The sequence below is a fragment of the Rhinoraja longicauda genome, chromosome 1 (assembly GCF_053455715.1).
Source record: "Rhinoraja longicauda isolate Sanriku21f chromosome 1, sRhiLon1.1, whole genome shotgun sequence".
NCBI lineage: Eukaryota > Metazoa > Chordata > Chondrichthyes > Rajiformes > Arhynchobatidae > Rhinoraja > Rhinoraja longicauda.
In genome coordinates, this window is record NC_135953.1 from 67216933 (window position 1) to 67233338 (window position 16406).

Consider the following 16406-nt stretch of genomic DNA (forward strand, 5'->3'; position numbering starts at 1 on the left):
TCTTCGGGGATGCTATCTGAACCGCCTGAGTTACTCCAGCAGTTTGTGTCTTTTTTTTGTTTTTGTCCGATGTTGCGAGGTTGTGATACCTTACATGTGTTCACACATTCATTATGCCATTCTGCTACAGTCATGCAGAATTTTTGTTTATGTTTATTGTGATACACTCGCAGAGCCCATTTTTTTCTAAGCAATTGAGCATTGAGGTTTCTCTTTTGTTGAGAAAGTGGTATCCCAAATTGAGCCATATTTATCTACACTGATTTATCTCACAAACACCTCAAATCAGATCGAAGGTATTTATTAACAAAATGCTGGAGTAACTCAGCAGGTCAGGCAGCATCTCAGGAGAAAAGGAATGGCCGACGTTTCGGGTCAATAGACAATAGACAATAGACAATCGGTGCAGGAGTAGGCCATTCAGCCCTTCGAGCCAGCACCGCCATTCAATGCGATCATGGCTGATCACTCTCAATCAGTACCCCGTTCCTGCCTTCTCCCCATACCCCTCACTCCGCTATCCTTAAGTCTGAAGAAGGGTCTCGGCCCAAAACGTCGCCCATTCCTTCTCTCCTGAGATGCTGCCTGACCTGCTGAGTTACTCCAGCATTTTGTGAATAAATACCTTCGATTTGTACCAGCATCTGCAGTTATTTTCTTATACAACCTCAAATAAAATTAGCTCTTCTCTGAAACTGGTAGGAATGAGAAACCATTGCTTAACTAGGGGAATGTCGACCTCTGAGCCTTCTAAAATATCCTACAGTCAATGAAATGTTTTTGAAATGCCGTCAATGTTGTAATGTAGAAAACATGGCAAGTAATTTGCCCAAAATTGCAATAAAAAGCTTCAAGGGATACATTTTGGCCAGGTGCAGGGGGAATATCAAAAACAAAGTACTTGCAGATGATGCAAAAGTTTTGATGAAAGGTCACGTTGTCTAAACTACTGAGCACTTCCCAACATTCTTTGTTCACTCCTGGGAGAATGCCTTTGTTTCTCTTCAAAATAACGGTGCAGATGGGTTCATGGTATAACTTGTCTCTTGAAAAGCCACATCTTAATGGCGCAGAACTCCAGCAATTGTGCCAGCCTAAATTGTTTTTATCTTAGACATGGAATGTTGATCCCCAATCTGCTGAGACCAGAGACAGGAGTACTAACACAAAGCCAAAGTAGAGTGTCTATCTGTGCTTAGCTATACTATTCATGTAGTATATAACCAGAGGACATACTCTATCCTATATCTGAATCTTACAGAATCACATTTGAAACTTGATGACCTGTTTCAACTAAACAAAATGAAATAAACATGAACAAAAAGACTTAAAAGAGACAAACTAAACTGAGGGCAGGCACAAAAAACTGGAGTAACTCAGCGGGACAGGCAGCATCTCTGGAGAGAAGGAATGGGTGATGTTTCAGGTCGAGACCTTTCCTCAGACACCCGAATTACAGGTACCCACAGTCAATCTGCCGCTGTTACTCCAGCTTTTTGTGTCTATCTTCAGATTAAACCATCAGTTCCTTCCTACACAAACTAAACTGAGCTTACGGGCCAGAACAGCACTTAAGATACAAATCCATTGTTGGTATAATAAACGGATCCATTGTTGGTATAATACACTGATGGGATTGATGCAGTGGTGAGAGTTGATTAAGTTCAAGTCTTATCAGAAAAGAAAGAAATGCTGTGGAAACTACACATTTTGCAATCAGTGACAAAATCAGTGTACAAAAGCAGGAGAGGAATAGGTCAGGTAGATGCACAGAGTCTCTTGCCCAGAGTAGGGGAATCAAGAACCAGGGGACATAGGTTTAAGGTGAGGGGGGAAAGATTTAATAGGGATAAACTAAGGGGTAAATTTTTCCATACAGAAGGTGGTGGGTGTATGGAACCAGCTGCTGAAGGAGGTAGTTGAGGCAAGTAGTATTGACAACATTTAAGAAACATTTGGACAGGTACATGGATAGGACAGGTTTGGAGGGATATGGACTAAATTCAGGCAAATGGGACTATTGTAGCTGAGACACAAAATAACTCAGCGGGACAGGCAGCATCTCTGGAGAGAAGGAAGCTGGGACATGTTGGCTGGTGTGGGAAAGTTGGGCCGAAGGGCCTATTTCCACACTGTATGAATCTATGAGTAACATCCTTTTGAAATTTCTTCTTGTAATATAGCAAATGTGAAAGGTAATTTGCTCAGGTCAACCATGTACCGCTGCAAATCGATAACTCGATTCTTCCACTTTAAGCGATTTTAAGGCGACTGCCGGCGACTGTCAAAGTCGTAGCAGATCGCCAAACTTTTCTTTTACCCGACGACAATGACCACTACAATGTCGAGATTACAGCGTCTTTGGAAACATCGCGAAATTCCCACGCTGTCAATGCTTCTCCGGCGTCCTAATTCTCGCTGAAATCACCGACAAGTCGGTAAGTACTTGAGAGTTTTGAACTATAACATCTTGTATGAGTTACTTAAAAACGAAGTTTCACTGTAACAAGGCATAAACTGGATTTACTTCCAGTTTACTAATAGCTGTATTAAAATAAATAATTAAAAAAGTGGTTAAGTGGATTTTTGTGAAAAGTGTGTGGGCATTCTTTGAAAATGTACGGGAGATGCATATCTGGTTTCTGGGTTGCATATCTGGGTTGGGAGCCCACTTTAAATGTAATGGATGATGGCGATAAACATCGCGAAAATTCCCACGCTTAACTGACCAATAAAACTGTCGCCTCCAATCTACCTGTCAAATGTCCTGACGGTAAATAAATTGGTTAAACACAAGCATTTTATGGTATTTTGAAATGACTTTACTTATTTTAATATAATGTGCTTCTAAATGCATCTAAGAGAACCTAGCAAACCTGGGGACAGCATGCGACAGCGCCCGCAATAAACAACGATACCTGCCGACAAGCCAGCTGTCGCCAAGAAATTTCACTCCGGATGATTTCTCAGCGACGCGCCGAGATCCTCTACGATTCTTGGAAGATTCCTCACGATCATGCCCGCGACACTCGGCGAACTGTCAGCGACAGCCTAGTCGCCGGCAGTCGCCTTAAAATCGCCTAAAGTGGGAAAAGCCCTTTACTATTCTTTGTTTCATGGGAAATTAAGACATGAAGCTGTTAATGGATGTTAGGTCTTATACCACCAAGGTGGAGATGCTCCCATTGAAGAAATATTCCTTTTAAGTGACACTTGTAACATGCATTGTGAGATGGGATTACAGAATGGGCAATTCCGTGGAATGGTATGTATGGTAGAGAGCAGCATTCCTAGGTATTGTAACTTAAGTCATAGGAAATTACTCTATGATTTACTTTGAATTAATTTTAATCAAATACTTTCTGATTAGTAGTGAGGGTGGGGGTGTGGGATTCTAGGCTGCTGCCATATTGTTTGACTGCGTGGAAGAGCAGAGGTTAATTGCCTGGTTAAAAGACCGCAAGAGATGAAGAATGTGAGGAAGAGATAACACTTCATAATGCCAGCTGCACAAATAGCAGAGGTGAAATTGGCCAGGATTATGGACTTTAATTTCCATGATGTGTCCTTTGAAACTAAAACTTCAGGTGAACATCTCACACAATCCTATTTGAGCCAATATAAATAGTAAATCTTTAGAGAGTCATACAAAATAAATAGTGTATTTCTCAACGGTGTGGGTGCCATTTAAAGCACTGAAAATATCTAACAAGTGGACAAAGAGCAACTTGGTAATGAGTCCAAGAAAGGGAGAAGGAATTAGCAGGGTGAAAGAATAGGTCATTATTCAGGCTAATTAGGCATGCCCTTTTAAGAAGTGGGAATAAAACACAAAGTGCTGGGAGGACCCTTTGCAACATCCTTGTAAATCCTCGAAGATTTACAGGCAACATCTGTGGAGGAAATGGGCATGTAATGTTTTGGGTCAGGATCCTTTTTCAGACTGGAGTGGGAGTGATGTTCACAGTGCTGATAAATTGGGAATAGTAGCTGAGGGAAAGTTGTTGTTGATAATAGTCATAGATAGCCATGGAGTCACACAACGTGGAAATAGATGCTTCAGCCTAACTCGCCCATGCTGACCAATGTGCCCCATCTACACTACTCCCATAACTCTTGGCCATAGCTCACACCCATATCACAATGATAAAGTGCCTCCATATGTACAGAGGATCCAGATCAACATCTACTGCACATAAAGTGCAAATCAAACCTATCGTTGGGTTTAGTATTTTAAGGTTTTAGATCTACAGAATGTAAATGGGCCTTTTGGCCCACATTGGGCCTTCAGTCCATGCCGACCTTCGATCACCCTATCGCCCTAGTTCAATGTTATCCCACTTTCTCATCCACTCCCGACACATTCGGGACAATTTTATACAGAGCAATTAACCTACAAACCCACTATTTTTGTGATTCATTCGTAAAACAATGGACTCTATGAGGGAATGGCTGGGTTGAAATATTTGGACAACTGATCTTGAATCAATTAATTATCCTTAAATGAAAGAATAAAACATTGAACCTAGCATGGGAGTACATTGCATATAAAACAATAATCATAACAGGTGCATTATGTTAATTAAAGTAGATTGAGTGTATCCCGAGGCCACGTTAAATCAGTGCTTTCCATCTGTTTAACCTATGCATGACAAAAACACGCAGGAAGATTAAGTCAAGGTTCAGTAAGACCAGCAGAAGCAGAGTATATATGCTGCAGGAGGGGTTGCTCTGATCAAAGAATCATAAATACATTCAAGAAAACCTCATTTACAATGTTGCTGCAGGCAGTATCCAATTATCATCATATTCTTACCATAATTCCTGCATTAAAGAATTTAGTTTGTACAGTGGTGAAATTATTATTGTAAAGCAGACAATCTGAAGTATGCTTTTATTTGAAGGGTGATTAACACCTGGAGCAGATTATAAAGAATTGTGGTTGCAAACAGAACAAGACTGATTTTTTTAAAAAGTCAGATAATAGAAACATAGAAACATAGAAACATAGAAAATAGGTGCAGGAGTAGGCCATTCGGCCCTTCGAGCCTGCACCGCAATGAAGGCAAAAATGCATTGGATGCTGTTTTGGGTAGATGTGAACAAATGAAGGACCACTTCCAATCCACTTGGCTCTATGGTCCATAGAGGTAAATAAGGTTGCAATAATTTTGCCAATATAGCAGAAGCATAGAATCAAAGCAAAACACGCAACTTATATCGACTCTGTTACACTTAACATTATTTACATAATCTGTAATGATGAGAATTAATCCCCTGTTTACATTTTGTTTTCTTTTATGATTTACAACTCTGTCAATTCATGTACAATAAAGTGCAGTAATCAAAAAGTACAATAGAAGTACATGCTGATTGCAACACAGCCGGCATCTGATTAATATGTCAAAATAATTTTGTGTTCTGTGGCATTTTATGGCAGGGCTTTTCCACATACAAAAAAAATTACATCAAAAACATCATTCTTTGGACATTAATGACTTGAATTCCACTTGTTCACAATATCTTGGCATTACTAATTAACTGGCATATTGATTTGATACATAAATACAGCGAGAGCTTCAGAAACCTTGAGACATATTCCAGAAGTCTGGTCATTGCTGAGATACATGTTTTACTATTAAAAAGGCAAGAATTAGCCAAACAGAGAGGAATCTGTAGCATGCAAGCTGAGCATTACTGTGCCAAAGGGTAAAACTACTCTTTAACTCCAGACTTGTACAGAACACACTCGAGATACATCTTGGAATTTGTTAAAATATGTACATTCATGACAAGCTCCATTCAAGAAAATGCTTATAAAAGGAAATATATCTTTCTTTTTACCATTTAATTGATAGCATTATTGTATATTCTTTACAGCAAAAAGTAAGAATTAATTCAAATTAATGTAGATGTTCAGCACAGTTCTTTCAAATTCCTTTCCAATTGTTGCGAAACATAAGGCAATTTTAAATATATATAGTTCTCACAAGTAGCTTGTTTTTCCACTTACTTGACTGAGGCTCTGTTGGTCATGTTCTGGAGATCACCAGGGTCAAAAAGCTGTGATCCCTTTAGTCCAAGCTCTTCGCATGCTCTCAAAAACAATGTAATGTTGTCCTGTAGAAGACAATAAAATTGATACAGGATGATGGCATGAGTGCAACAGTGCATTAATGCAAGTGTTATTAATGGAATACCATATGCCAGCATACTTTATTTAAAGCCATGCTGATTCATTTTGGTTTCTCGCCTGCACAGTTCAAAAGTAAATAATCATCTCACATTTTTGCATAACATCTACAAACTAACCTCTGTCCAAAACATTTGAACAAAATGGTTTTATTAACGTAATATGTAATTATAAAAATAAAGTTATAAGTATATGTAAATATTAAAATTTGCTTCTTGATGTAAATTAAATAAGCGTTGATATGGTTTGCCTGCACATTCCTCACAAATATTATGAACTGAAATTAAAGCACCTTCCTATTTACTTTGAATCATAATCACAGTATGAAGGTTAAAGGAGACAGACACTCATGGATACAATGATTGTCCAGTTTTATCTGCAAAGACAAATAAATTAAGTTTGAGGTGCAAAATTGTTGGTAGCAGTGTTTTTTTAGGTCTTATGTTGAGGGCTGCTTTACTAATGTACACCCAGCATTGAAAGTATTATGAATGATGAATCTGTGGAATTCATTGCCTCAGATGGCTGTGGAGGCCAAGACATTGGGCATTTTCAAAGAGGAGATTAATAGGTTCTTGACAGAAGGTTACAAAGGAACCTTCGTTTTTAGAGAAAGAGCAACAAAAGTTATGGAGAGAAGGCAGGAGAATAGGGTTGAGAGGAAAAGTAGATCAGCCATGATGGAATGACAGTGTATACTCAATGGGCTGAATGACCTAATTCTACTCCTATGTCTTATGGTCTTATCATCTAATTTCCTCAAGATCTAGTAATGAAAATATGTTCCAAATGGTGATTAAAGAGCATATTTACTACTCCACTGTTCAGCAGCATTGATAGATGGGGTTTGGGTGCAGGAAAATGTACAATGTGGTCCAGAACAAGCCCCACACCCAAAACTTTGAAGACACGGCCACATCCCTGAGCTTTGTCAAGTGTCAAAACTGAATGTCTCTGATATTCATTAACAGACAAATACTATTCAAATCAATTATCCAAAAAAATCAACAAGTATTAAAATGTACATTAAAAATTAAATCACAAAAATAATCTTTATGTAAAACAATGGAGCAAATACAACTAATTCAAAGAAATATTAATTTCCTTATCTCTCCCTTTCATATCCACTCCTCTCTATTCAAACAAATGATTACACTGCTCTTTTCTGGGTCTGTTGCAGGGTTGCAGCAAGATGTGGCCCAGTGCACATGAAGCCCCATGGTGGAAAACAGTTGGGAAATCACTGGCCAGCCTGGACTGACAAGTTCAGGACATCCTCAACCATGTTGAAGTTCAAAAATATCCTGACACAGGAAAGGGAATTTAAAAGACTGCTAGATTGATTAGTAGGACTAGATGTTACAATCCCTAAGGTTTGCACTACAATTGACTGGTGTTGTTCTTGGGGGTGACCACTAGGTGATGTTGCTACCATTCCGACACATCTTCAGTTGTGCACCTCAACGTCACTGGGTGTTTCAGCCTTTTATCACAAGACACCCTCAGTCGAGGCAGGCCCACCGCAGGGTGATCAGACCTGGGTGTGTGTCTTATGGTTAGCCTCTAGATGGTCACGTGGCAGCCCAGACAGTATCTTTTCTTTTCAGCCACAGCCAGTGACTGCTCCGTTCGGCGGCATTTGCAAGTTCTTTGATTGCCCTCCTTTGGGCCTGCCCTCTGACTCCAAGATGTCCCATCTTAGAAAGTTTGCTCTCTAGAACCCAAGAAACAACAGTTCCTGAAGTATATTGGACTTTCCTGATCGTTGACTAGTTTAATGTCACGAAGAAACACCTATGAGATAAAGGGGGCATAAATTTGCATGACTGCTGCTGCAATTAAAATCTAATGTGGAAAACAGCATAAAACCCATGTCACGCTTCGGGAATCTAAAGCTGCAGTTCATTCTCACTTATAATTGTTAGCTTCGTTATGATATTTGAGGTTGAAATTCATCAGCAATCACTTGCTACAAGCAGTAGTTGCACATTGAATGCTTCTGAGATCATGTCACCTTGAAGTCATGGGTTTCAGATCATAGTTGGGATATCAGTGTTTGCATTAAGGTTGGAAGACAGCAACTTCATGACCAGAAGTAGTGCTAGATGTGAGGGAACAAGCCCATTGGAAAGGGAAAATATATTCTCAAGTAAGTATGTTGTGATTTGGATTCCACTTTGCTTGTGTTGTATCTAAACAACAGCTGCTCCAATCTTTCTCAGTCATTCGGATCAAGGTTTATCCTCATGATGGAGAATAACTTGATGAGTTGCTGCCATCTATTGGGTAGACGGCACAAGCAAGGCAGGTTTTGCATTGGAGATGGGCTGCAGTGAATGCTCAGGGTGCTTACTGAAACAGCTGCACTGTGTTGAATAAGGTTACATTTCAGTGTCTTTGAAGCAGAGAGGATTCTCTGTCCCTTTGAAGCTCCTCTCCAGGAGGGATGTAGAGAACGTACCTCCTTGTCCTTTGAAGCTTATTGAAGTTCTCTTGCAATTCTATCATGTGCATTACTTTATCGATTACATTACATCTTCACGAAAAGCGAGAGCAGATGAAAAAAACAAATGTTATCATACACTAGCTATTTTCTTCAGGTAGTATGATATCATCACATATGTCCGCAAAGCATCAAAGCAACTTTAGATAGTTCCTCTGTCCCACCCTTCCCCTCCTCCTTCCCAGATCTCCCTCTATCTTCCTGTCTCCACCTATATCCTTCCTTTGTCCCGCCCCCCTGACATCAGTCGGAAGAAGGGTCTCGACCCGAAACATCACCCATTCCTTCTCTCCCGAGATGCTGCCTGACCTGCTGAGTTACTCCAGCATTTTGTGAATAAATCGATTTGTACCAGCATCTGCAGTTATTTTCTTATACATCAATATAGTTGTTTGGTTATTAAAAAAATGCACATGTTATCATCACTTAAAGTACCGTTTCCACACGAACAGCGAAAAATACACTTTACTCACTAACTTTGATGGGGCATCATTATGAAATGGTTAATGTCATCTATTTTCCAAAGTATAGAAAATAACCAACAGTCCATGAATATAAAGAAAACCACTAAATCCAAACAGGTATGGATAACAGCTTCTTTAACAGGCAATGATGGTCCAATTCTATACGCCTATCATTGAGTCCATTCTCATCTTCTCCATCATGGTCTGGTTTGGCTCAGCCACCAAGCACGACATCTGGAGGCTGCAACGGATCGTTCGATCAGCTGAGGTTGTTGGCTGCAACCTTCCCCTCATTGACGAACTGTACACTGCAAGGGCCAGGAAGCGAGCGGGCAAGATCATCTCTGACCCCTCTCACCCTGGCCACAAAATCTTTGAAACACTTCCCTCTGGAAGGCGACTCCGGACAGTCAAAGCAGCCACAGTCAGACATAAAAACAGCTTTTTTCCACGAGTAGTAGTTCTACTCAAGAACCAAAGTCTGTCGGCTCTTTTTTGCTCTGGTTTATTTTCACCCACATGTTTAGACCGTAATGTTGTATCCTTATTGTTTTGATGTGTTTATGCTGTATTATTAATTATTAACAGTATGTTTTTGTGTTGTCATTTGTGAGCGGAGCACCAAGGCACATTCCTTGTACATGCACATACTTGGCCAATAAACTTATTCATTCATTCCATCATGTCAGAAGATAGACAGAAAAAGCTCGGGTCAAGACCCTGTCTGAAGAAGGGTCTTGACCCGAAACATCACCTACTCCTTTTCTCCAGAGATGCTGCCTGACCTGCTGAGTTATTCCAGCTTTTTCTGTCTATCTTCGGTGTAAACCACATCTGCAGTTCCTTCCTACAAAATCCAGTATGTCAAGGGTATGTGTGAAAGGCACCTCAAATGACTTTGGGCAAAACAGGCCATATTCCAGATGTTAAATTTGAGATTAGGTATCAATGCTCCCTCGAAAGGAATCTATCTACTGCTGTCAAATTAATGCCCCTTTTCCTCTACCTAACATGTGAAGAAATTCCCACATTAGGAGTCAAGCATAATATCACCGACCCCATTGTCACAGAATATATTACAGTGTAGTACGTCTGAGTAATAGAACTGATTTCAAACCTTTTCCGATTATGCCGTAATTTTAACAGAATGTTGATCATTTATTGCTATGATATGATGTTCATGACGAATGTTCCATTCAGATCTACTCACTTGCAATTTATAACAATGGATTGCAATCTATTTCTGTGTTGCATTATGACTGCTCATGTTAGGAAAAGTGGCCAAGAATAATTGCTGGTGATGCACCTACAAGTGCTGGTAACGTCATAAAAATACCAGCACAGTGGAAACTGGGCAACGCAGGAAAGCCACCGGATCTCATTGCCCTATCAGCAACACCACCCCGATAAGTCCCCTATATATTTTCAGTTGGCTATTAGATCTCATTTCTCCATGGTCGAACTGAAGGCGATTCAGAAGCAGCCAGTAAAAATATCCAAATTTAGTCATTTAGTCCAATCCGATTACAATTCTGCTACATTACATGAATAAAGCCTTAGAAAAGTGTTTAATCTACTAATGGCATCCCAGAGATTCCAGCACTGTGGAATATAGGGCTATGCCAGATTGCTCCATAGCTCACATCTGCAACACTAACAAACAGCAGGACAATCAATCCTTTTCAGAACTTATGAAAAACAAGCTACAGAAATGTTAATCACCACCAAAAAAAATTCTTAAACAACTTTGCGGCTTACCTTAAAACCAGAAAGGGACATGCCTTGAAGGCTAATACCACTTTTCCAATTCCAATATCAGAGGTTTTGTTCATGATAACTGTGCACACATTTTTATGGAGATGGAATTGAGCCAGTTTGAGTTAAAGAACATTTAATTCGGCAAAAGTTCAGTGTACTTATTTGGGTACAAATTGAAATAAAACTATGCTGCTAGTCACCCACCCCCAACAAAATTCACTACATCTTTTCAGTAGTGGTGAATAATTCAGAAGCAATATCTTATTCCCCCATAGCCATGGTACCTCAGAAGCAGCCAACACAAATACCACATTTTAATCATTTGATTCAATATGATTACAGTTGCCTTAAATTCTTGGAATAATACCAGGGCATAGGCCCTAATCTACTTATTTAAACCTTCTCTAACACTTACTTTCTGAAAAAGAAGTGCAATCCCACAATCCCACATAATCTTTGTTATAAAATATTTGTTCCAGAGGGTCGTCCATAAGATGCACAAGTGTAAATAGCTATGCACAGTTAGCATCACAAAGGGACTGCACGTTAAAATATTCAGGTCCCATGTTTTCCTACAGGTTAGAAACATGGAAAATAGGTGCAGGAGTAGGATATTCGGCCCTTCGAGCCAGCACCGCCATTCAATATGATCATGGCTGATCATCCAGAATCAGTACTCTGTTCCTTCTTTCCCCATATTCCTTGATTCCGTTAGCCCTGAGAGCTAAGGTCCACTTTAATACTTAATTGCGACTTGGCACACGACTCTTCTAACGTATGCGGCAACCAGTGATGGTGATTACTGATACAGATACAGAATCAAATATATCCAATTCTCTCTTGAATACATCCAATGAATTGGCCTCCAATCAAGGTTAAGGGGGCTGTGCTTTACTGACAACATTTTCCAAACTGAAAACTAAATCTTGTGTGTCTGACTGATTACGGTTTAGCAATGAATGATCATACTGTGTGTACCACAGCTAGGTGGAGTACAATGACTTTCGATAAACAGTGCACAGCTGCCAATGTCTCTAGCTGAAGTTTGGCTCCCAGACACACGGAGGAAAACACTGCTAATGCCAAGAAATATCACTCTGTACACTGCCTGACCTTGACTGAAAAACAAACCAACTTCTTCTTTTGTTTGCTTTCAGGTGCAGATCCTGTACATGCCCTAATCAAAGACCATTTAACAAATCAAACCTCTTCTGCATACAATCTGTGATTAAACATGTATGTCATTATTAAAGTAAATAAACCATGAAGATTATGAAACCATGAAGATTATGAAATTATTTCCTGAAATGTAATTACTGAAAATGTAATTACATCTCTAGCATTAGTTCGTGGAGGTTGCAACGGAACATTTAAGATGAATGAATACTGTGTGTAATCAAGTTCTATCCTCCACTACTTTAGGACATTTAAAATAAACACATTAAAGCCTCCATTAAAATTACAGCAGTAGATTTCAATATAAATAATATTAACATGCCAGTATCACCAAAAGTAATTTCTATAATCAAGTCATTCATCGAACCCACAATTATTCCATAGTTATCAGTTCCAATTCCAGTAGGGATTCCAGTAATTTAATGGAACTGTAATCACATTGGATCAAGTGATTAAATGGTAGTATTTTCGTTGGCTGAAAGGTTGAACACACTGCTTTTTTGGATAAGACATTCAATCAAGACCCCATCTGTCCACAGAATTGGACACAAAAGGTCAGTGTTTGATGACGATCAATAGAGTGGCTTCAGCTCCTCAAAACCCTCCATCAACCTGCAGCAACAAAGGTCACGTAGCAATCACTCATTTACTGTGCATGGGATTTTGCTGTGTAAAAGTATGCCACATTATTTAGTCATCAGAAGTTTTGGAAAATCTCAGAATTTTTCTTTATTAAAATAAGCTTACAACTGGACATAATATTTTATGTGAAAAAGGTTTGACTACATGGGCAAGCTTTTTATACAGCAGGGAATCGTATCTAGGCAAGGCAGGAACTGCTGATGATAGCTGCTTTATTATTCCAATATGCTTGGTAGAGATTTAGGACAAGCACAGGAAACTGCACCCGTAGTAAGGATTGAACCCAGGTAAGACAGCAACTCTACCACTGCACCATTGTGCACTGGTAATAGAGGTGGGTACAAGTACAACATTTAAAAAATATTTGGATGGGCAAGTGGATAGGTGTTTAGAGGAATATGGGCCAAAAACAGGTACATTGGATTAGCTTACATAGGCATCTTGGCTGGCATCGAGGAATCGGGACGAAGGGTAAATTTTCATGCTATATAACTATATGAATAGCTATTCCTTACTTTGTCACATTAAAAGTCTGTACAAGATGAGGACTCATAGGGTTGAATGTATTATATTGAATGTATTATATTGAAAGGGAATAACCCTTCATCGAAAAGAAGGTTCATCTTAACAGATATTTGATCTTCTATGGGAGAGAAAGGGCATAAAATGAAAATGAAGCAAGACGCAGTCATAATTCACTGGATGCAGTAACAGATCTCACTATGAACAGGCAGACTGGAACTCAGGCAGTTCTCATTCCACTTGATTCATGCCTTGGTGAAGGTTAAAGTTGTGCAATAGGAAACAGATCACAAAAAGCTTTGAGCCCTTGACAGGCTATACCATAACATCCTCTGGTCTGTCCAAGAATTAACGTTTTGTTCCAATGCCTTGGAGGGATATTTAACAAGCATAAGATGCTGTATCATTTCATTCTTCTGCTCTAGTTTCTGCTTCATTCAAGGGGATCAGAAGTCAAAGGAGGATATCCTTGGTCTCCAAGAAGCCATCTGCCACGCCTCTAAATAATGTATTGCAGATTGTCATAAAATGTAGCATTCATGGTTAATGTTGGGGTAATACAATCCCACGTATGTAATGTCTGCCCATGAACAGCTTCATTGTAATAATCAAAACATTTCCTTCATGGAGGCTCAATGACTGAGTTAATTCATATCGCCACATGCCAGGCATTCATAATGTTTTGTGCCTTGGGAAAACATGGGTCATGGTTATGGTAGGGTGCTGTTTTCAGCTGTTGGTTGCATGGAGGTGAGTTGAGAGTAGCTGCCCTTTGCATTAAGGTAAAAATGAAGTCAATGGGCATCAAAGGTAAAATAGTCTTATGGTTTGAGTCACAGGAAGGCACAAAGGAGGGTGGTTGTCATTCTTGAAGCACAATCATTTCTGTCCCAGAATATACAACAGAGATCCTTGAGACAGCAGGAGTAGACTGTTTGAAGCATTAATGACCACCCTTTCATCAAAAGGTCAGAGATGAGATTGTTTGCAAGTGATTGGGTAGTGGTCAATTCCAATTACAACTCCTCAGCAAAAGAAACAGTCCAAGTCAAACCAAACAAATTTCAGGGATAAGGTTGATAGGAGTCATGAAAGTGACTGACTATGGCCATCTCCAGCAAGAGAGAATGAACCAACTGTCCTGGATACTCAATGGCATTAATATTGCTGCATCTTCCACCATCAATATTAACGGGGTGACCACTGACAAGAAGTCCAAATAAACCAGCAACATAAATCCTATGGTCTCAAGACCACCCCACTTCATATAAATGGGGAGGAAGTGGAAAGGGTCTCCACCTTCAAGTTCCTAGGGACCACCATCTCCCAGGACCTCTCCTGGACTGCAAATACCAAGGCGGTAGTGAAAAAGTCACAGCAGAGACTGCACTTCTTAAGATTACTCCGGAAAAACAGACTGAAGGAGAATCTGCTGGTGACCTTCTACCGCTCCACCATCGAGAGCGTACTGGCATACTGCACCACTGTGTGGTATGCTGGCTGCTCGGCTGCAGACCAGAAGGCCCTCCAAAAGGTCATCAGGACAGCAGAGAAAATCATCGGCTGTCCACTACCTTCTCTGAAGAACATCACCAGCTCACGCTGTCTGAACAGGGCCAGAGTCATAATCAAGGACAGCATTCATCCAGGACACGAATTGTTTGTTCTCCTGCCCTCTGGGAGGCGCTATAGGAGCCTAAGGGCCAGGACAAATCGACTCAAGAACAGTTTCTTTCCCTGGGCAATAAGAACAGTGAAGCACATGACTCGACTATTCTCATTTAAAAAAAAGGAACTTTCTTGTAAGAATTTTAAGTGTTTAACCCATTCATTATTTATTAGGTTTTTAAATTGGTTTTTATTTGATACTGGCATTTGTTGTGTTGGTTCGTATGTCTGTACAATTGTCTTTGCACTGTCGCACTGTTATCAGCTGTAGCACTTCTAATTTTGTTGTACCTTGTGTACAATGACAATAAAGGCATATTATTATTATTACCAGGTTAGAGTCTAGGTATCCTATGCCAAAATACTCACTGCCAACATCCCAAGATCATCCCTCCACCTGCATACCTACAACTATATGCATCTCCACTTGCCCAAATAAGTGCAGTGCCAACCATTCTCAAGTACCTCAGCACATTCTAGAACAAAGCAGTCCACGTGGATGGAGAACCATCAATCTCACTGAAAATTCATTACCTCCACCAACGCTGCACAATGGCAACATAGTGAAGCATTACAAAATACACTGCAGATTCTCAAACAGGACCCTCCACACGACTTCCCAAACCCATCACCTCTACAATTAAGAAGGTGCAAGAGAACACAACCATCTGCAGATCCCAAGTCATACGCCATCCAGATCTGGAAATATATTGCCAGTTCGCCATCAGTTTAAATCTCAAGAAGCAATACCTTCACCAAAGGACTGCAGTGCCTCAAGATGGTGGCTCACCACCAGTTTCTCAAAGGCAATTAGAGATAGGCAATAAATGCTGGCCTTGCTGACAATACACAGATGCTGAAAATCAATGTATAATTCTTTAAGTAAGTTGCATATTTCCTTAGGTTAAGCAATGGACAATGCAGTAATGAATGCATTGGAAATCACTAGATGGCAAAGCTAGATTGCCCAACCTTACCTTTTACGCATTGCAACTATATTTTCAGACCTTTGCCATTGCCTGACAACATTTGATGAAAACTGGTTCTGCTGGAACCAAATCATGAGAGGATTGTGCCACCTGCTGCAAAGGACACGTGACCTCGAAGCAACAGTGCGAGTGCCAATTAGGATTACCGTCTTCTTTAATATCTTGGTATATTGTTCCTTTGCACCATCAGGTACCATATCACATTTGACCCACAACATACCAACAAATGAATGAAACTTGAGTCGAATGTCCAGCATTTTCATTTTCTTTCTCACTGTACCCCAACTGCAGAGCTGCCTAACTATGCTCTGCTGCTTACATATTACAGCTATTGTTGCAGGTCACCTCTCTTGCCTGCCACCACCACCAACATTTATTTTAAGTACCACAGTTAATCATCCAGTATATTTAGATATATTATGTTACAAGGACTTAATGCATGAAACACTCGAAGATGTGAAGGTGCCAAGAGTACATTGCAGCCCGATTGT

At 40.0% G+C, this 16406-nt stretch overlaps 1 protein-coding gene across 11 annotated transcripts in view; it reads right to left on the reverse strand.

Annotated features, from left to right (window-relative positions):
- LOC144593565 (LIM and calponin homology domains-containing protein 1-like) overlaps nucleotides 1–16406 on the reverse strand; it is a 304848-nt gene that overhangs the window by 118638 nt on the left and 169804 nt on the right. For all 11 annotated transcript variants that reach the window (XM_078399328.1, XM_078399362.1, XM_078399356.1 and 8 more), the window contains one exon: nucleotides 6014–6120. In XM_078399328.1, the coding sequence (XP_078255454.1) occupies nucleotides 6014–6120 (107 nt within the window). The remainder of the gene's footprint in view (nucleotides 1–6013; nucleotides 6121–16406) is intronic.